The sequence below is a fragment of the Anguilla rostrata genome, chromosome 1 (assembly GCF_018555375.3).
Source record: "Anguilla rostrata isolate EN2019 chromosome 1, ASM1855537v3, whole genome shotgun sequence".
NCBI classification, from domain to species: domain Eukaryota; kingdom Metazoa; phylum Chordata; class Actinopteri; order Anguilliformes; family Anguillidae; genus Anguilla; species Anguilla rostrata.
Window position 1 is genome coordinate 85,062,049 of NC_057933.1, and position 20,194 is coordinate 85,082,242.

At 49.6% G+C, this 20,194-nt stretch overlaps 2 protein-coding genes across 2 annotated transcripts in view; one reads left to right on the forward strand and one right to left on the reverse strand.

The window, feature by feature from the left end:
- adprs (ADP-ribosylserine hydrolase) overlaps positions 1-2,028 on the reverse strand; it is an 8,828-nt gene extending 6,800 nt beyond the window's left edge. Inside the window, exon 1 of the mRNA XM_064306605.1 lies at positions 1,722-2,028. Within this exon, the coding sequence (XP_064162675.1) occupies positions 1,722-1,902 (181 nt within the window). The 5' untranslated portion in view covers positions 1,903-2,028. The remainder of the gene's footprint in view (positions 1-1,721) is intronic.
- Positions 2,029-2,918: 890 nt separating this feature from the next.
- On the forward strand, positions 2,919-20,033 carry LOC135238570 (protein argonaute-4-like). The gene is given in 19 exon segments (XM_064306619.1): positions 2,919-3,564; positions 5,082-5,256; positions 6,041-6,161; positions 7,159-7,340; positions 7,650-7,786; positions 8,344-8,478; positions 9,468-9,555; positions 10,060-10,207; positions 10,925-10,960; positions 11,617-11,646; positions 11,742-11,936; positions 12,824-12,957; positions 13,835-14,019; positions 14,952-15,111; positions 15,366-15,711; positions 15,800-15,934; positions 16,461-16,562; positions 16,644-16,843; positions 17,018-20,033. Coding segments are annotated over 19 exon segments (2,637 nt in total). The 5' UTR covers positions 2,919-3,545; the 3' UTR covers positions 17,127-20,033.
- The last annotated feature ends 161 nt before the right edge of the window (positions 20,034-20,194 follow it).

Genomic DNA, 20,194 nt, shown 5'->3' on the forward strand with positions numbered 1-20,194 from the left:
CACACACACACATGCATGCACGCACACACAGACACATACATGCGCACACACACACACATGCACGTGCACACACGCCCACACGAACACACACAAACCCACATACACATGCACACACGCACACACGAACACACACACACCCACATGCACGCACGCACACACATACGGGAGGTATTTAAACATTTCAGTAATTCATGGATTGTAAAATATGAAAACAGACATCAAACTGAACACCGCAAAGAGACACAGAACCATAACAGATAAATTCGCTTAAGAAAACATGCGTGCATATATCCAAAAAATCCAAGAACATATGCACTAATTATCCACACAAAGCGTCCTTTTCAAAGCGTTTAAAATGCGCTTGTAACCAGACTTTCTCCTTAACGGACGCATGCCACTTTCGCTACAGTCACAGAATGACCAGGGGGGGGGGATGCAGAGGGTGCAATGCACCCGAGCGCCCCATCAGCGGGGGCGCCAAAGAGCGTACGAAAAAACTGACTGACTCAGGGCAGGACTAACGTTAGGAGAATAACGATAGTTAACGAACGTTACCATCATGGATGGGAGAAAGAAGCCTTCGGGCGCCCAAAACCGAAAAAGAAAAATGAAAAGACAGGATACAGAAAGAAAGATGAGAACATCACTGTCAAACTGGATAACCAAACCAACATCACAGCAGGAGCAGGGTGATCAGAGCAGTTCAGAGTCCAGTCAGAGCTTAGCAAATGGAGGCAGGAATACTAACGTTAGGTGAGCAAGCTGACTAAAGTTAGCTAAGGTTAGCTAGCAACTGAAAGATAGTTTGAAAGAAAGTTTTCATACTAATAAATAATAGTTTGCTGTGGATATAGCTCAAGTAACGTTAACATCTGGCGGTGATAGACAGGCTAACTGAATGCAGGACTGGTGGAAAGAAGTTAGCTACCGTTAGCTTGCTCGTTAGCTAGCTAACTTAACCCGCTCTTTCCTCCAGTCCTGCATTCAGTTGACTTTAGCCTGTTTATCACATGGCTAGCTAACGTTAGCTATCGATAGCTAAATGTAAATAATGCTCTGCTGATAACAAACCAGCGATTACTAACTAACGTTAGTGTATCACATGATCACACATAGGTTGCATTGCGTGTTTTTAAAGAGGTGTTAATTCGCTTAATTTATCAATATCCCCAGCGAGGAACAGAGCAGAGAGGGTGCTGATGCCAGCATTAACAGTGACGGAGTGACAAGTAATGCTAGTGGAGACTCGGACGAGGCTGGCAGGTAGGCTGTTACCAGGGACATAAGGACTCAGATGAAAAAAAAAAAAAACATTTTTTAAACAGCCTTCAACATATGCCATTTTTGGGGACAAAATCGGCCATTTCAAAAAGTGGTGGGGACATGTCCCCAGCGTCCCCAGTGTAAATGACACCTATGGCTGTTGCCTAAAAATTGATTACATAATCGACGGGGGCGGGGGGGGGGGCCAAGTTGCGTCTTGCACCCACCCTGAGAAGTAGGTTGTTGCGCTCCTGAGTCCAGGACGCCAGCCAGTCAAACGTCTGACTGACATAGGACGGTAGGCCCATGTACGAACGCTAGCTGCTACACATATTCTATTTTCAAACACACACTGAAACACATATCAGTACCAGTGCTAAATGAAAAAGAAACAGAAACAGAAACAAAATTAGGGCACTGTTAGCTTGCTAGCGAGACAAGTGCAATGAAACTCTCACAGTCGCTGTCCTGGTCCAGCCCGTTCAGGTGCTGCAGAACTCGTTCCATCGGAACCTCTTCCGCTCCCTCGAACTCTCCGCCTATGCAATCCCCCAAAACTGCACCGACCAGCGCTCCCCGGAACCGGGAGATCGAGATGGCCCCGCCCGCTCCAAGTCGCGCTGCCGCCGCTGCAGTCATCGCCCCGTGAACTTGGTCTTGATTTTGTTGTGCTTGAGCTCTAGGTTGACTTGACTTCTCAACGCACTTTCAGGCACCTCTATCAACGCCTACCAGCCCTTTCCTGTTCACCCGGCGCTGTCACCGTTTAACCCGGAGCGTTTCGTTACCGAACACAGCCAAATGTATGAGCAGTACAGATTACATTGTCACTCCAGCTCGTTTGCTAGCTAACTAATTAGAATTTAAAACCATTCAGTATACAGTAGATTTTTTTAATCTAACGACACGTCGCGGGTGAGTGAGAAAACAAAAGTTATTTGCGGGATAGGTATGGGTTTCCAAAGTACTTCTATCAGGCAGGGCTTTATCTATTCTGCGTGCGTCTTTTTAATACTCTTTACGGTAATCCCATATGCCTCATACCCTGCCGCAGCCTTGGCAAGGGGAGGGGACACGATTTGCAGACGCAGCACGCGGATTTACTTATGCAAAGGCGCACAATAATATTGGATTCATCCGATTCATATGCAATTAAAGATGAAGCAAAGCGACCGTCTTGGAGAAAATTGCGCCTCGCTCGACTCACCGCCTCTTCTTTTGTGCATATAATGTTATGCCGCCATCTAGCGGTGTCTATAAGCACGACACCACAACTTTCTGGTTTTTTCTAAAAATATTATTGCAGGTTTTAGGGTATACTTTTGGTTGGACTGGGTAATTTTTGGGCGATGAAGGATATGTAGAGTCTTCCAGAAGTTTCCGTGGACGTGCCCGCTGTACTATGGCTGGTAGAGGGGCAATCGAGGGTTCAAAATATAGCGGCAAGCAGCGATGTTGGGGGCCAAGCAGCAGGGGTGAGTTGTAGAGAATTGGGGGGTATTTTGTCACAGACTGCAACCTAATCCAAATACCATCCATACCAACTTTGTCGTGTATTGGATGGAAGGGTACATCTGTAATAATTAGTTGAAAATCGCAATTTTGAAGTGGTGCTGTAGGACCACTTATGTGGGAGTGGCACAAAAGTTTCAGTTTGTACATTTAAAAAGATTTTAGTCGCTGGATTTAAAGGAGGTGTGGTCAAATGTATTTTTAACAATTTCTGCAAATTTGCATTTAATGTAATGTACATACTCTGAAGTGTAGCCATGAGTAGGTGCTTTTAGACCACTACCACACATCCATGTGGCATTCCCATGTCGTGTCAAATCCGATGTTTTATTAAAAACAGCATTTCAATTACAAATGCACAAATAACAGTAACAGTAACAAGTACAATCCAATCATTAGATCTGAACTGAAACACATTAGAATATGGGAGGTTTAAATATGTATTTATATCAATTCAAGACTGAAGGAAAAAACATTGCATTCGTTATGCGTTTTCCTGTAGCTGCGTTTTCCTGTAACAACCCGTCTTCTGACGGGTGAACTGTATTGGTGGATCGTCTCATACTCCTTCATAGCGTTACTTGGCGACTCTTCCGCTGGGCACGCATGCGCAGTCCACATCGCACGGATCCGCATTTAATCACGTTTAAAGACAACACTGTCTTCCCTTTCTCAAATTAGCCCACTTCGGCCTAGTCATACCACCTCCAATTTCAGCGTCGGTACGGGGCCGCCAGGCCGGGACAGCTGCGGACAGCGAGCCCTCGGCCATGGACGCTCTCGGACCTGGTAAGATGTTATGCACGCAGAGCCCGATGTGGAGGGGGCAAAGGCGCTAGAGCAATCTCACTGGGGGCCGTGGATCGTGAAGGCCTCGACAACACTGGAAGATCAACAAGGGAAGGCAGCAGGGGGAGAGGCTCTGGGTCTCCGGGCCCGCGTATCTACATTACTGTTTACATGGAAGAGATGGTCGCACTGTTGAAGGTGGTTGATCGCTTCGTCGCGGTAAAGCGTTAAAAGGCTTTTTGCGTGGAATGAGTTTGTCACTGTGATTTGAGATCTTGTCACCGTCCGAGACCAGCGGAGCTTTCTTCCGTGTGGGAAGCTAACCAGCGAGCGGGACTGTCAGACAGAGTTCCCTGGTCCCCCAGGCCGTGTACCGTACCTGCGGCTATGCGCGGCGGCTGCCAGTGCGCTAGGCTGCTATTGGATGCTCGTGTTGTTGTTGTTGCTCCTATATGTCATTAGTCGCAGCGGATGTCAAGGTTAAATTATGCAGAAACGTCAGAGGCACTCCAGTGTTTTGATGCGATGGGCCACGTGCGTTCGAGATATTTCTTTGCTACTTGTTAAAACCGAGGCGCATTTTTTCTGTTTTGCATTTATTGTTATCCTAGTGTTTTAAATGCCGAGATGGAGGACCCAAACCATTCCCGCACATACGTATCTCGGATTGGTATTCATGAGTTTTAACTAAAGTAAAGCATTTTACAAATCCGATTATTACATTAGCATAAAGGCACATTAATGTTGGAAATTAGCCTTGGCTACACACACATCAAAGTGGATGTGGACCTGTTATAATTTTTCTTTAAAAGGTGTTTACTTGTAAAAAACGAGTTTATTTTATGCCCGACAACGGGGCTGCATTTATGTGCTTGTCTGAATAATACTTCACCTTCAGGATCAAATATGTTCTGATAGTTAAATATCAGAGTGGGAGTTGGCAACAAGTGACCAAACAACCATAAAAAATAAAATGTGACGTAGCCGCGATGTAGGAAAATCCCCAGCCTGACATCTCTGTTCAAACAGAGTGGAGCACTTTAAACTGAGTGGTTCTATGCGGGGGAGCTGCCAATTTTTATTTACAATGCTGGGGGGCATTTCACGAAGGAAGGCCCCATTTCACGTAGGTCTCTTAAAAAATCCGGGTATAATTTGATGCATATCTCATCAGATTATCTCATTAATTAAATTTGGGATTTTATTTACACTGCAGGAGGCTGAGAGTGGAATGATTTGTGTATTTGTTGTGTTGCATTGCTGCCCGGGGGCCTGTTTCACGAAGCAGGATAACTGAGTTAGCAGGATAACTGAGTTAGCTGGATAACTGAGTTAGCAGGATAACTGAGTTAGCTGGATAACTGTATTGAGTAAAACCCGGAACCCTCCTAAATCTGGAACATGGACTTGGGTAAAAAGACCTACTTTGTGATACAGGACCCAGGTGTTGAGATTGAGAATACCATGTTCTGATCCACCCTCCCTCCCCTCCCCCTCTCCCTCCTCCCCCACCCCAGGCCCCCCTGCCCCTCCCCCCTCCCTGTTTCAGCCGCCCCGCAGGCCTGGATTGGGCACTGTGGGAAAGCCCATTCTCCTGCTGGCCAATCACTTTCAGGTGCAGGTGCCCAAGATGGACGTGTACCACTATGAGGTGGACATCAAGCCGGAGAAACGCCCCCGCAGGGTCAACAGGTAGAGCTCACCTGTCGGCCGGACTGTGCATGGTCACAGCGTTCTCACGCGCGAACACGCGTGTTACCACATCGCGGGCAGATTCACTCTGTGTAACTCTACACATTATCATAGGGTGGGGAAAAGAAGAGGCCTTTGATGTTCTTCTGCATGAGGTTTTTGGATTTAAACCCAAATGTTATTTTCGTGTTTTTAATGTTTTGAACCCGGGGGGTCTGGGATGAACATTGATTCAGGGAATGTATTTCAGTCATTCATCTTCAGTTCTTGAATTGACTGCAGTGAAATGGTACTGATCCAAACTCTGAAGTGCATTATCATAAGAGCTTTATGATTATGGCGAGTTATGATAATAGATTATAGCATAATGGAGTGTTATTGTTATAGATTATATGATAAGAGTTGATAGAATAATGGAAAGGTTGTAGAAAGTCACCTGACTGTAATGAAGACTGGGCGTGTTTTATAAGGTCCTGGATTCTGAGCTTCATCCTGAATCCTCTCTCCTCCCGTTTGAAAAATCACACACTCGGCATACTTTAAGCAAGATTATATGAACTGTAATTATGTTGCAAGTATTCTGAAATGGTACACTTCAGAAATGCTTCAGCATACTGTTTTTCTCATGGGCTCTCAGACTGGTGACCTTTTCTGCTGTGATTGGCTGGCTGAACTCCTCTGTCATGTGGTCCATTGATCCTGTGTGTTGTGACTGGCTGACTGCTGTCTGACGGGCGCTGTGATTGGCTGATTGTTTTCTCCTGCACTGTGATTTGTGTTGCAGGGAGGTTGTGGACACCATGGTGCGGCACTTTAAGATGCAGATCTTTGGGGACCGGCAGCCTGGCTATGATGGCAAGAGGAACATGTACACAGCCAACCCCTTGCCCATTGGCCGAGAGCGGGTGAGGGGCGGGGCCTGGGGCACCTGAGTGTTCAATAATAATAATTATTATTATTAATTTTATATAGACAGCAGCCATACCACCACGCACTCTGCTCCTGCCGACTGGCTGAAGCTAAGCAGGTGTGGCCTTGGTTAGTACTTGGGTGGGAGACCACCAGAGAATACTGCGTTGCTGCTGGAAGTAGTTAGGGGCCAACAGGAGGATTCGTTGTCTGGTCAGACTCCCAGGTGTGAATGTGCTTAGGAGAAGCAGTGTTCCTGCAAAGAGATCGTGTCAAGAACCTACTCCTGGGAAATAAAGGTTAAAAATATGACGCTTTTCAAAGTAATAGGGCTTTACCAGTGTGGAAAATCCAATCTGGCCACCACCAGTGTGTCAGCACCTGTTGATGCACGATGTCATTTTGCACCAGAACTGAGCACAATGAGCGAGGTGCGTACGGGAGACATTATTTGCCAGTTAACTGTGGGATATTAAGCGGTGGTTGAAATGAGCACGGGACTGGGCACTCCCTACTATTTGAGATAAGTAGGTCTTGGGGTTCTTAATGACCTGTAAGAGACCTCGATCGAAAACAGCTGTACTTGCTCCATTGACTGTGTGACTGTGCTGCGGTGACTGAGCCAGTTTTACTGCTGCTGTGGACTGAGTCCGGGGGACAGCTCCAGTTGACTGTGCGGGCTGTGTGACTGAGCTCCTGTGTGCACTCCATTTTACTGTGCTGCTTGTGACTGAGCTCTGTGTGACAGCTCCAGTTACTGTCCGCTGTGTGACTGTGCTGCTGTGTGACTGAGCTCCAGTTTTACTGTGCTGCTGTGTGACTGAGCTCCTGTGTGACAGCTCCAGTTTTACTGTGCTGCTGTGTGACTGAGCTCCTGTGTGACAGCTCCAGTTTTACTGTGCTGCTGTGTGACTGAGCTCCTGTGTGACAGCTCCAGTTTTACTGTGCTGCTGTGTGACTGAGCTCTGATCTCTTGTGTTCCTGGCTGTGCAGGTGGATCTGGAGGTGACCCTGCCGGGGGAGGGGAAGGATCAGACCTTTAAGGTGGCGCTGCAGTGGGTGTCTGTTGTGAGCCTACAGCTGCTGCTGGAGACTCTGTCAGGCCGCCTTAAGGAGGTTCCGGATGATTCTGTGCAGGCCCTGGACGTCATCACACGCCACCTGCCCTCCATGAGGTACCGCCACAGCGCCCCCTTCTGCCAGGGGACTGAACTGAGTAGCAGACACCGCACACACGTGTACACACACACACATATACACACACACGTGTACACACACACACACACATATACACACACTCCCACAAACGCACACACGTGTACACACACACACATATACACACACACGTGTACACACACACACACACATATACACACACTCCCACAAACGCACACACGTGTACACACACACACACACACACACGCATACTTACACTCCTGCGCTCCCTTTTAAAACTGAACTTAACATCCCCCCCCCCCCCCCAGGTATACTCCAGTGGGGCGGTCGTTCTTCTCGCCCCCGGAGGGGTATTATCACCCCTTGGGCGGGGGGCGGGAGGTTTGGTTCGGCTTTCACCAGTCTGTGCGTCCCGCCATGTGGAACATGATGCTGAACATCGATGGTGAGGAGGAGTGAGTGTGTGAGTGTGTGAGAGCGTGTGGGTGTAGTGGGGGTGTGTTGCGGGTGTGCCCGGAGGGGTGAGGTGAGGTTGTGTGCTTTAGTTGTGGTGTGTGGAAGTGTGTGTGTGTGGGTGTGAGTTGAGGTGTGGTGAGTGTGTGTGAGTTGGGGTGTGTGGTGTGTGGTGGAGGTGTGTGGTGAGTGTGTGTGGGGAGGTGAAGGGGTGTGTGTGTGGGTGTGAGGTGAGGGTGTGTGATGTGAGGTGTGTGTGGTGGTGTAGGGTGTGAGTGGAGAGTGGGGGTGTGTGGGTGTGTGTGCGTGGGGTTGAGTGGAGGGTGTGGGGTGTGGGAGTTTGGTTGCGTGTGGTGATGTGGATGGGGGGTGGTTGGTGGGGGTGTCGGGTGTGTAGTTGAGTGGTGTGTGTGTTGCGGGTGGTGCTGAGTGTGGTGTGTGTAGGGTGGTGTGAGGTTGGAGTGGGTGGTGTGGTGGGTGTGTGTGGAGTGGTGTGTGTGTGTGTGTGTGTGTGTGTGTGTGTAATGCTCTAGTCTCTCTCCCTCTCAGTGTCGGCCACAGCGTTTTACCGGGCCCAGCCTGTGATGGAGTTCATGTGTGAGGTGCTGGATGTTCAGAGCATCAGTGAGCAGAACAAACCGCTCACTGACTCACAGCGCGTCAAGTTCACCAAGGAGATCAGAGGTGTGTCTCACACACACACACACTCACACTTACACACACACACACACACACACACACACACTTACACACACACACACACACACACACACACACATACACACTTACACACACACACACACACTCACACTTACACACACACACTTACACACACACACACACACACTTACACACACACACACTTACACACACACACTCACACTCACAACACACACACTCACACTTACACACTCACACACACTCAGTCACACACACACACTTACACACACACACTCACACTACCACACTCACACACACTATACACACACACACACACACACTCACACTTACACACACACACACTTACACACACACACTCACTCACACACACACACACACACACACACCACACTTACACACTACACACACACTCATCACACACACACTCACACCCCACACACTCACACTCACACACACACACACACACACAACACACACACACTTCACACTCACTCACACACACACACGCACACTTTGCACACACACACTCTCACACACACACACACACACACACACTACACACACACACACACACACTACCACACATTCAACGCACACACACACACACTCAACACTCACACACACACACTACATACACACTCACCACTACACACACACTCACACTCACTCACACACTCACATGCCACAACACACACACACTCACACACACATCACATCACATACACACTACACACTCACACGCATCACACTTCATACACGCATACACACACTACGTGACACACTTACACGCCTGCAATACACACCACATTAGCACACACTAGCACACGCACGCATCTCAGCTTACACGACATACACACACACACTCACCACGCACGCAAACCCACACTCACACGCCAGCACATACACACACTCACACGCACTCACACACAGGGAGAATCTCTGTTTTGGTTTTAATGAGGAAACCTTGCTTGATTGTCTGTGCCTGTCTGCAGGTCTGAAGGTGGAGGTTACACACTGTGGGCAGATGAAGCGGAAATATCGCGTCTGTAACGTCACACGCCGTCCTGCAAGCCATCAGACGTGAGTGTGTGTGTGTGTGTGTGTGTGTGTGAGTGTGTGTGAGTGTACGTGTGTGTGTGTGTGTGTGTGTGTGTGTGTGTGTGAGAGTGTGCGTGAGTGTGTGTGTGAGTGTGCGTGAGTGTGTGCGTGAGTGTGTGTGTGAGTGTGCATGTGAGTGTGTGTGTGTGAGTGTGCGTGAGTGTGTGTGTGAGTGTGCGTGAGTGTGTGCGTGTGTGTGAGTGTGTGTGTGTGAGTGTGAGTTTGTGTGAGTGTGTGTTTATGTGTGTGTGTGTATGAGTGTGGTGTGTGTGTGAGAGTTTGTGTATGAACATGATCTGAATCTCTTGCTTGCTCACACTTTCTCTCTCTCTCCCTCTCTCCCCCCCTCTCTCTTTCCCTCTCTCTCTCCTTCTCTCTCTCTCTCTCTCTCTCTCTTGCCCTCCCCCCTCTTCTCTTCCCTCTCTCTCCCCCCTCTCTCTCTCTCTCTCTCTCTCTCTCTCTGTCTCTCTCTCTCTCTCTGGGCAGGTTCCCTCTGCAGTTGGAAAGTGGGCAGGCTATGGAATGCTCGGTGGCTCAGTATTTCAAACAGAAATACAACCTGCAGCTCAAATACCCTCATCTGCCCTGTCTGCAGGTGGGGCAAGAACAGAAACACACCTACCTGCCCCTGGAGGTGAGACAGGCACACACACGCCCACACACGCACGCAGGCACGCACCACACACTGTCACACACCACATGCACGTGCACATACGCATAGGCTGGATGTAATTGTGGCTTGTATGTGTGTAACTCTTGGGTGTGTGTATAGGTGTCTAACTCCAGCTTGCATGTGTAACAATTTAACTCTAGTTTGTGTGTGTAGGTGTGTAAATCTAGTTTGTGTGTGCAGCTGTGTAACTGTAGTATGTGTGTTGTAAGTGTGTAACTGTAGTGTATGTTTTTAAGTGTGTAACTCCAGTGTGCGTGTGCAGGTGTGTAACTGGAGTGTGTGCAGGTGTGTAACTGTAGTGTGTGTGTGCAGGTGTGCAACTCTAGTATGTGTGTGCCGGTGTGTAACTCTAGTATGTGTGCAGGTGTGTAACTCCAGTGTGTGTGTGCAGGTGTGTAACTGTAGTGTGTATGCAGGTGTGTAACTGGAGTATGTGTGTGCCGGTGTGTAACTCTAGTATGTGTGCAGGTGTGTAACTGTAGTGTGTGAGTGCAGGTGTGTAACTCCAGTGTGTGTGTGCAGGTGTGTAACTGTAGTGTGTATGTAGGTGTGTAACTGGAGTGTGTGTGCAGGTGTGTAACTGTAGTGTGTGAGTGCAGGTGTGTAACTGGAGTGTGTGGTGCAGGTGTGTAACTGTAGTGTGTGGTGCAGGTGTGTAACTGTAGTGTGTGAGTGCAGGTGTGTAACTAAGTGTGTGAGTGCAGGTGTGTAACTGTAGTGTGTGTGTGCAGGTGTGTAACTGTAGTGTGTGTGTGCAGGTGTGTAACTGGAGTGTGTGTGTGCAGGTGTGTAACTGTAGTGTGTGAGTGCAGGTGTGTAACTGGAGTGTGTGTGTGCAGGTGTGTAACTGGAGTGTGTGTGTGCAGGTGTGTAACTGTAGTGTGTGAGTGCAGGTGTTTAACTGGAGTGTGTGTGTGCAGGTGTGTAACTGGAGTGTGTGTGTGCAGGTGTGTAACTGGAGTGTGTGAGTGCAGGTGTGTAACTAAAGTGTGTGTGTGCAGGTGTGTAACTAGTGTGTGGTGCAGTGTGTAACTAGGTGTGCAGGCAGGTGTGTAATGTAGTGTGTGAGTGCAGTTGTAACTGTAGGTGTGTGAGTGCAGGAGGTAACTGGGTGTGTGTGCCGGTGTAACTGGAGTGTGTGAGTGCAGGTGTGTACATGGTGTGTGTTCTGCAGGTGTGCAACTGTAGTGTAGTGCAGGTGTGAACATGTGAGTGGTGCAGTGCGGTTGTTAACTGTAGTGTTGAGTGCAGGTGTGTACTGAGTGTGTGTGTGCAGGGTGTAACTGGGGGGTGTGCAGTGTAACTGACGGTGACTGCAGGTGTTCTAAGGTGTGTGCAGGTGTGCAACATGTGAGGCCAGGCCGCATTAGAAGCTGACGGATAACAGTAGATCAGCCGCCGTTCTGCCCTACAGCGGAATCAGCCTACCCCGTAAAGCTAGCAGTCTTCGCCTCCAAGCGAGTTGGCTGTCAATCACTGCTGCCATGGGAACCAGCCCAGAGCGCTTTCATCAAACACAAATGCCAAAGAGGAAGCTCTCTCTTTCCCTCCCCCTCTGCAGGTGAAGAGTAACAGTCTGGTGGGGGGGCCGGACCCCTACCTGAAGGAGTTTGGGATCGTGGTGCACAGTGACCTGACCGAGCTGACGGGACGAGTGCTTCCTGCGCCCACCCTGCAGTACGGCGGGAGGGTGAGTTAGGGGTTCAGTCTGAGTCTGAGTCTGAGACTGAGTCTGAGTTTGAGTTTGAGTCTGAGTCTGAGTCTGAGTCTGAGTCTGAGTCTGAGTCTGAGTTTGAGTCTGAGTCTGAGTCTGAGTCTGAGTCTGAGTCTGAATTCGGCCAGTTTGAGTCTGAGTCTGAGTCTGAGTTGAGTCTGAGTCTGAGTCTGAGTCTGAGCCTGAGCCTGAGCCTGAGCCTGAGTCTGAATTCGGCCAGTTTGAGTGTGATTGACTTTGAGTTTGATTGAGTTTGAGTGTGATTGACTTTGAGTTTGATTGAGTTTGAGTTTGATTGACTTTGGTTGAGTTTGGTTGAGTTTGGTTGAGTTTGAGTTTGGTTGAGTTTGAGTTTGGTTGAGTTCGGTTGAGTTTGTTTGAGTTTGGTTGAGTTTGAGTTTGGTTGAGCTTGAGTTTGGTTGAGTTTGAGTTTGGTTGAGTTTGGTTGAGTTTGAGTTTGGTTGAGTTCGGTTGAGTTTGAGTTTGGTTGAGTTTGGTTGAGTTTGGTTGAGTTTGAGTTTGGTTGAGTTTGTTTGAGTTTGAGTTTGGTTGAGTTTGGTTGAGTTTGAGTTTGGTTGAGTTCGGTTGAGTTTGTTTGAGTTTGAGTTTGGTTGAGTTTGGTTGAGTTTGAGTTTGGTTGAGTTTGTTTGAGTTTGAGTTGAGTTGAGGTTGAGTTTGGTTGAGTTTGGTTGAGTTGTGAGTTTGGTTGAGTTTGAGTTCGGTTGAGTTTGGTTGAGTTTGAGTTTGGTTGAGTTTGGTTGAGTTCAGTTGAGGTTGAGTTTGGCTGAGTTTGGTTGAGTTTGGTTGAGTTTGAGTTTGAGTTTGGCTGAGTTTGCAGTTGATGGCTTTGTGTTGACGTGCAGAATAAGACGGTGGCCACGCCCAACCAGGGCGTGTGGGACATGAGAGGGAAGCAGTTTTATGCCGGAATTGAGATCAAGGTTTGGGCCGTGGCCTGCTTCGCCCCCCAGAAACAGTGCAGAGAGGACCTGCTCAAGTGAGTCCTCCTCCATCTCTCTGTCCCTCTACCGCTCTGTCCCTCCATCTCCATCCCTCTACCGCTCTGTCCCTCCATCTCTCTATCCCTCCATCTCTCTATCCCTCCATCTCTCTGTCCCTCTCTCTATCCCCCATCTCTATCCCTCTACCGCTCTGTCCCTCCATCTCTCTATCCCTCTACCGCTCTGTCCCTCCATCTCTCTATCCCTCTACCGCTCTGTCCCTCCATCTCTCTGTCCCTCCATCTCTCTATCCCTCTACCGCTCTGTCCCTCCATCTCTCTGTCCCTCTACCTCTCTGTCCCTCCATATCTTTATCCCTCCATCTCTCTGTCCCTCTACCTCTCTGTCCCTTCATCTCTCTATCCCTCTACCGCTCTGTCCCTCCATCTCTCTATCCCTCTACCGCTCTGTCCCTCCATCTCTCTATCCCTCTACCGCTCTGTCCCTCCATCTCTCTATCCCTCTACCCCTCTGTCCCTCCATCTCTCTATCCCTCTACCCCTCTGTCTCTCCATCTCTCTATCCCTCTATCTCTCTGTCCCTCCATCTCCCTATCCCTCTATCTCTCTGTCCCTCCATCTCCCTATCCCTCTATCTCTCTGTCTCTCTGTCCCCATCTCTGTCTCAATGTTTCTCTATCCGTGTCTATCTCTCTATCCCTCTATCTCTCTGTCTCTCTCCCCATCCGCTTTTCTGTTTCTACCACACTCCCACCCTCCCTCACTATCTCTGTATCCCTCTCCGTATCCCTCTATCTCTGTCTCTCCATCTCTATCCCTCTATCCCCCCCTCCCTCCCTCTCTCCCTCCCTCACACACGGTGAGATAAGAACAGCATGTCCCTGCTTTGATCCCATCATGCTTTGCGTGTCAGGAGCTTCACGGACCAGCTGCGGAAGATCTCTAAGGATGCTGGGATGCCCATCCAGGGCCAGCCGTGCTTCTGTAAGTACGCGCAGGGAGCCGACAGCGTGGAGCCCATGTTCAAGCACCTCAAGCTGTCCTACGTGGGCCTGCAGCTCATCGTGGTCATTCTGCCGGGGAAGACGCCCGTGTACGGTGAGCACCTGCGTCGCCAAGGCGAGGGAGGGTGTGTGTGTGTGTGCGTGCGTGCGTGCGTGTGTGCGTGTGCGTGTGTGAGTGTGCGTGTGTGTGTGTGAGTGTTATGCATGCTTGACTGTTTTGTTAAACTTTCTAGCCCTTCTGGTTTGGTCAAATATGGTGGGACTTCATGGACTCGTTCTATTGGACCTCAAATCTTTTATGTCCCTCTGCTCGCCATATAGTGACTCTGGTTGGGAAGAGTGTTCCCAGCTGGACTACATATCCTGCCATCGGGCACTGTTTTGTTATTTTGCGTACATAATGTTTCTGTTGTTATTTTTGAAGGTGACTCACTCTGGGTGTGATGTTTTATTTCTGTCTGGGGCGTGCTTTTGGATCTTGCTCAGCTGCGTATCCTGAGCTATGTGAAGGCCGTGCGCGCTCTGGTAGTGGAAGGCGATATCTCGTTGCAATTGAGTACATGTATGCCTGCCGTCACTCCGTGTAATGGAGAATTATCATCGTCTGAATTGTCCTAGTCATCGAGTCTGCCAGCGTCAGCGTGGAGATGGGGGGCAGATCTTTCTCAGTCCCGCAGATTGAGTCCTGAAGCTCAGTGCTGAAAGTGCCCTGTGCCCAGCGGTACACTAGCCAGGTTGGGTAGATGGGGACAGGCAGATTACTCATCAGTCTGCAGTATTGTTCCCATTCCCCACTCACTTCCCTTATTCTATTTCCTGTTTTTGCCTGTGTGTGTGCGCGCGCTTGTGTTCCTGTGTGTGTGCGTGTGTGTGTGTGTGTGTGTGTGCGTGTGTTGCGGCATGTGTGTGTGTGTGTGTGTGGTGTGTGTGTGTGTGTGTGTGTTCCTGTGTGGGGTGGTGTGTGTGCTGTGCTGTGCGTGTCGTGTACTGCTGTGCGTGTGCGTGTGCGTGTGTGTGTGTTTCCAGCTGAAGTGAAGCGTGTTGGGGACACACTCCTGGGCATGGCTACTCAGTGTGTTCAGGTGAAGAACGTGGTGAAGACGTCGCCCCAGACCCTGTCCAACCTCTGCCTCAAGATCAACGCCAAGCTGGGAGGCATCAACAACGTACTGGTGCCCCATCAGAGGTCAGTGTGTGTGTGTGTGTGTGTGTGCGTGCGTGCGTGCATGTATGTGTGTGCGTGTGCGCGTGCGCGTGCGCGAGCGTGTGCGTGTGAGTGTGTGTGTGTGTGTGTGCGCGAGTGTGAGTGTGTGTGTGAGTGTGTGTAGTGTGTGCGTGCGTGCATGTGTGTGTGTGTGCATGCGTGCATGTGTGTGTGATCTCTTTGAGTGCAGTTGCAGGGTCATTTTTAACCCCCCCCCTCCCCCCCGGGGGCTGCAGGCCCTCAGTGTTCCAGCAGCCGGTGATCTTTTTGGGGGCGGACGTGACGCACCCCCCGGCGGGGGACGGGAAGAAGCCGTCGATCGCGGCGGTGGTGGGCAGCATGGACGGGCACCCCAGCCGCTACTGCGCCACGGTGCGGGTGCAGACGTCCCGCCAGGACCTGACGCAGGAGCAGCCGAACCGGCAGGAGCCCCCGCCAGACCAGCTCTTCAGCCAGGAGGTGGTGCAGGACCTGAGCAGCATGGTGCGGGAGCTGCTCATCCAGTTCTACAAGGCCACCCGCTTCAAGCCCACACGCATCATCTACTACAGGGGCGGGGTCTCCGAGGGCCAGATGAAACAGGTGAGGGCGGGGCCTCTGACACACAGGTAAAGCAGGTGAGGGCGGGCTCAGGTGTGGGACAGGTGAAACAGGTGTGTCTGTGGTGTAGGTGGCATGGCCGGAGCTCATGGCAGTGAGGAAGGCCTGTATCAGTCTGGAGGAAGACTACCGGCCTGGAATCTCTTACATCGTGGTGCAGAAACGACACCACACCCGCCTCTTCTGCTCCGACAAAGCAGAGCGGGTAAGCTACACTGTGTGTGTGTGTGTGTGTGTGTGTGTGTGCGTGTGTGTGTGCGCGTTCGCGTGTGTGCATGTGTGCGCGTGTGTACACGTGTGTTTGTGTATGTGTGCATGTGTGCGCACGTTTGTGTATTTGTGGGCACTTGGCTGTGTGTATTTGTGCGGACTTGGCTGTGTGTATGTATTTGTGGGGACTTGCCTGTGTGTATTTGTGGGGACTTGGTTGTATATATTTGTGCGGACTTGGCTGTGTGTATGTATTTGTGGGGACTTGGCTGTGTGTATTTGTGGGGACTTGGTTGTATATATTTGTGTATTTGTGGGGACTTGGCTGTGTGTGCGTATTTGTGGGGACTTGGCTGTGTGTGTGTATTTGTGGGGACTTGGCTGTGTGTATGTATTTGTGGGGACTTGGCTGTGTGTGTGTATTTGTGTATTTGTGGGGACTTGGCTGTGTGTGTGTATTTGTGGGGACTTGGCTGTGTGTGTGTATTTGTGGGGACTTGGCTGACACTGCTCTTCTGCAGGTGGGGAAGAGTGGGAACATTCCAGCCGGGACGGCAGTGGACAGCACCATCACACACCCCTCCGAGTTTGACTTCTACTTGTGCAGTCACGCTGGCATTCAGGTGAGTACCCCGCCCAGGGATCCCGCCCAGGTGTGTGGGGGCGATGCTAGCAGGACCCTAACCCCCCCGCCTCGCCCCCAGGGCACCAGCCGGCCGTCGCATTATCACGTGCTCTGGGACGATAACTGCTTCACCGCGGACGAGCTGCAGCTGCTCACCTACCAGCTGTGCCACACCTACGTGCGCTGCACCCGCTCCGTCTCCATCCCCGCCCCCGCCTACTACGCCCGCCTCGTCGCCTTCCGCGCCCGCTACCACCTGGTGGACAAGGAGCATGACAGGTGAGCTTCCATTTGGGGGGTTTTACAGGTGTGGTGGGGTTTGGAGGTGTTTTAGGGAGCTGTGTGTGTGTTGCAGCACCCAATCCTGAAATATACTGACTAAATATGTCTCTCTGTATCTCTCCCTCTCTCTATCTTTCTCTCTCCCTGCCCTCTCTGTCCCCCCTCTCTCAGTGCAGAGGGTAGTCACGTCTCTGGGCAGAGTAATGGTCGGGACCAGCAGGCTCTGGCCAAAGCAGTGCAGATTCACTATGACACCCAGCACACCATGTACTTCGCCTGACAGCTGCAGCTAGGGGGCGGCCTGCCCCCCTCCCCCCTTTCTTCTCCCTTGCTCCCTCTCCCCCCCCCCCCCCCTCCCCCCTCCCTCTTTCTTCTCCCTCGCTCCCTCTCTCCCCCTCCTTTCTCTCTGTCTCTCTCCCTCTCTGTCGCTCTTTTTCCCTCTCTCTCTCTGTCGCTCTCTCTGCTTGTGGTCCTATAGCCAGCAGGTTGGTCCTCAGTGCTGAGTGAGGTTCTGACCTGGTCCGGACCGCTGGTGTCCAGCACAGGGAGAGAGACTGCAGAGAGACTGCAGAGCGACTGTCCTTCTGAAGCACAGAGAACACCGTTCAGTCGAGGTTTTTATTGTTGAATGTTTTTTTTTGAGGTTTTAATTGTTGAATGTTTTTTTTTGTACTGATTGTGATCAAAGCGGTCGTGTGCGAGAAGACCACTGCCGGTCTTGCAGTTGACCAGGTCTGTTCTTACCTCAACCCCCTTGGGGTACACTAGAATTACATTTTTGAAAATTTGGATAAATTTGGATGTTACTTAATATTTTAACTTCCATCCTGTTTTCATGGCGGCTTGGATCAGTGCCGATTTTAATCCTGCCAATTCTGAACGTGTGTGCGTGTGCGTATGTGTGTGTGTGTGTGTGTGTGCGTATGTGTGTGTGTGTGTGTGTGTGTGTGCGTATGTGAGTGTATGTGTGCGTGTGCGTATGTGTGTGTGTGTGTGTGTGTGTGTGCGTATGTGAGTGTATGTGTGCGTGTGTGCATGTGCGTATGTGTGTGTGTGTATGTCTGTGTGGGTGTATATATTAAGTGTTCACCATAATGTGTTTCAGGTTTGGCTGTATTCACATAGATATACATCCATGTAAAGATTTGTTTCACATACTTCTATAGGTATATATGTCTATGAAAGTGTTTTATACACATAAACATTTTAAACATTTAAATTTATATGAAAGTGTTTGGTGAAAGACAACAAGGGTGTGGAGTTGTGGTCTTAGAGAAAGAGCACTTGGGTCAGTCGATTGGAGAGAAACCGCACGGTCGCATGTTTAGAGAGACCGCGGAGTTGCACAGCACTGTGGTTCTGAGTTTGGAGAGACTGAAGGGTTGTGTGTTTAGAGAGACCGTAGGGTCGTGTTTTTAGAGAGACCGTAGAGTGGTGACGAGCTGTGGTCATGTTTTTGGAGAGACCGCATGGTTGTGATGGGAGATTGCTGCTTCATGAACCTCATAATGGGTGGAGCTACCCAGCATATGCTGTAAAATAAACACCAGAGAAATTAACCAATCAGGAGTTTCCTGTTGCAGCTCCTGAGTAGCTGACTATCTGACACAGTGCTAAAGCTTACAGCACACTGGCTAACTGTGCTACTGCTAACCTGGATCCACAGCGCTAAAGCGTATAGCACACTGGCTAACTGTGCTACTGCTAACCTGGATCCACAGCGCTAAAGCGTATAGCACACTGGCTAACTGTGCTACTGCTAACCTGGATCCACAGCGCTAAAGCGTATAGCACACTGGCTAACTGTGCTACTGCTAATCTGGATCCACAGCGCTAAAGCGTATAGCACACTGGCTAACTGTGCTACTGCTAACCTGGAGCCACAGTGCTAAAGCTTATAGCACACTGGCTAACTGTGCTACTGCTAACCTGGAGCCACAGTGCTAAAGCGTATAGCACACTGGCTAACTGTCCTACCGCTAACCTGGCTAATTATGCCCCTCCACCCAAAAATACAACAGTTTACTTCCAGAAGCGAGAAAAACAAATACAGCAAAACAGGGATTAGTTCACATCAGTGAGTCCTGTGGTTCTGCCCTTTGTGTGGTTTATGAAGCATCAACCGTTGGGAATCTGCTTGACCCTTTCAGCCGGGGCATTGGTGGGGTGTGCAGGGTGTGGTTTAGGGCGTGTGCATTTCATCCTAAACATGTAAAATAAGAGTTTAATATAACAACAAAAATATTTAGTATTTAGAGTAGCTTGTTGTCATTGTTCAATTATTTCATCCAACTGACAGCAGCAGCCAAGGTCCGATCCGTGATGAGATAAACTAGGGTATGTGTGATGTCACAAAGGTAGGACGTATTATCATAAAAGCTGAGGTAGGGGGGGGCTTTGTGATGTCATAGAGGTAGGTCAGATTGAGACCGATTGGGTGTGTGCAGAGGAGTGTGACTGTGATTGTTGCTGTAGCCCATTTGGGTTCCGGCGAGCTGGTTCGGTTGGTCGGTTTAGCGCTTGCATTCGTATCGCTGAAATCTGCAGCTTACGGCCACTTCGCTCGCATGCATGTCTCATCTTTTCGTACAGCGGTCGATACAAAGAAAAAGAAACTGAAAGGGTAAAAAAAAAAAATGTAAATGTGTTTGAAGCCTGTTTAGGATAGCAATATTGGTGTCTTTTAATGATGTATTTTTAAAATCCCACGTCAAACAAAAAAAAGCGAGGTACTTTTTTTTTTGAAAGCATGGGGACAGGCGATGACAGTGCATTGCCTCCAGGGGGCGGTGAGGTTCCCCCTGGCCCTCTAGCATTCCTGCACTGTGGCGCCCTCTCCTGGTGGGGTCGGGGTTTTGGCGCTGGGACATCAGTCTGCTCGACCGTTGGCAGATCTGTTTTTATAAAAAGGATCCACGAGCAGTTCTTTGCAGTACATTTTAATGTTCATTATGTCTGTTGCTATATAATGGCCTGTAGCATTTAGTGATGTCTTCAGCTATGTTACTGTCCAGGGGACATTCTGGGGTCTCTTCCTGTGTGTATTTGGGGTGGGTGGGATGTGGGTACCTAAACTGTGCTGCATTGTGTAATATGTGACTTCTTAAAAAAATGTTTGTTTTTTAGCCTGCAGGGAATACTTGTGTTCATGTGCGACATAATAAAACAGTATTTTGTGCCCATTATACGTTTTGGTGCTTTTTTTAACACTGGTAATTATACGCTTACACGGCAAGATGACCAGCGGCCCGGATCACGCAGCAGGGTTATGGACTTGAGTAAAACCATTAAAAGGATTTTGATAAAAGCAAAATAAATGTGTTCTGGTGTTTGTGAATAGTTCAGGGA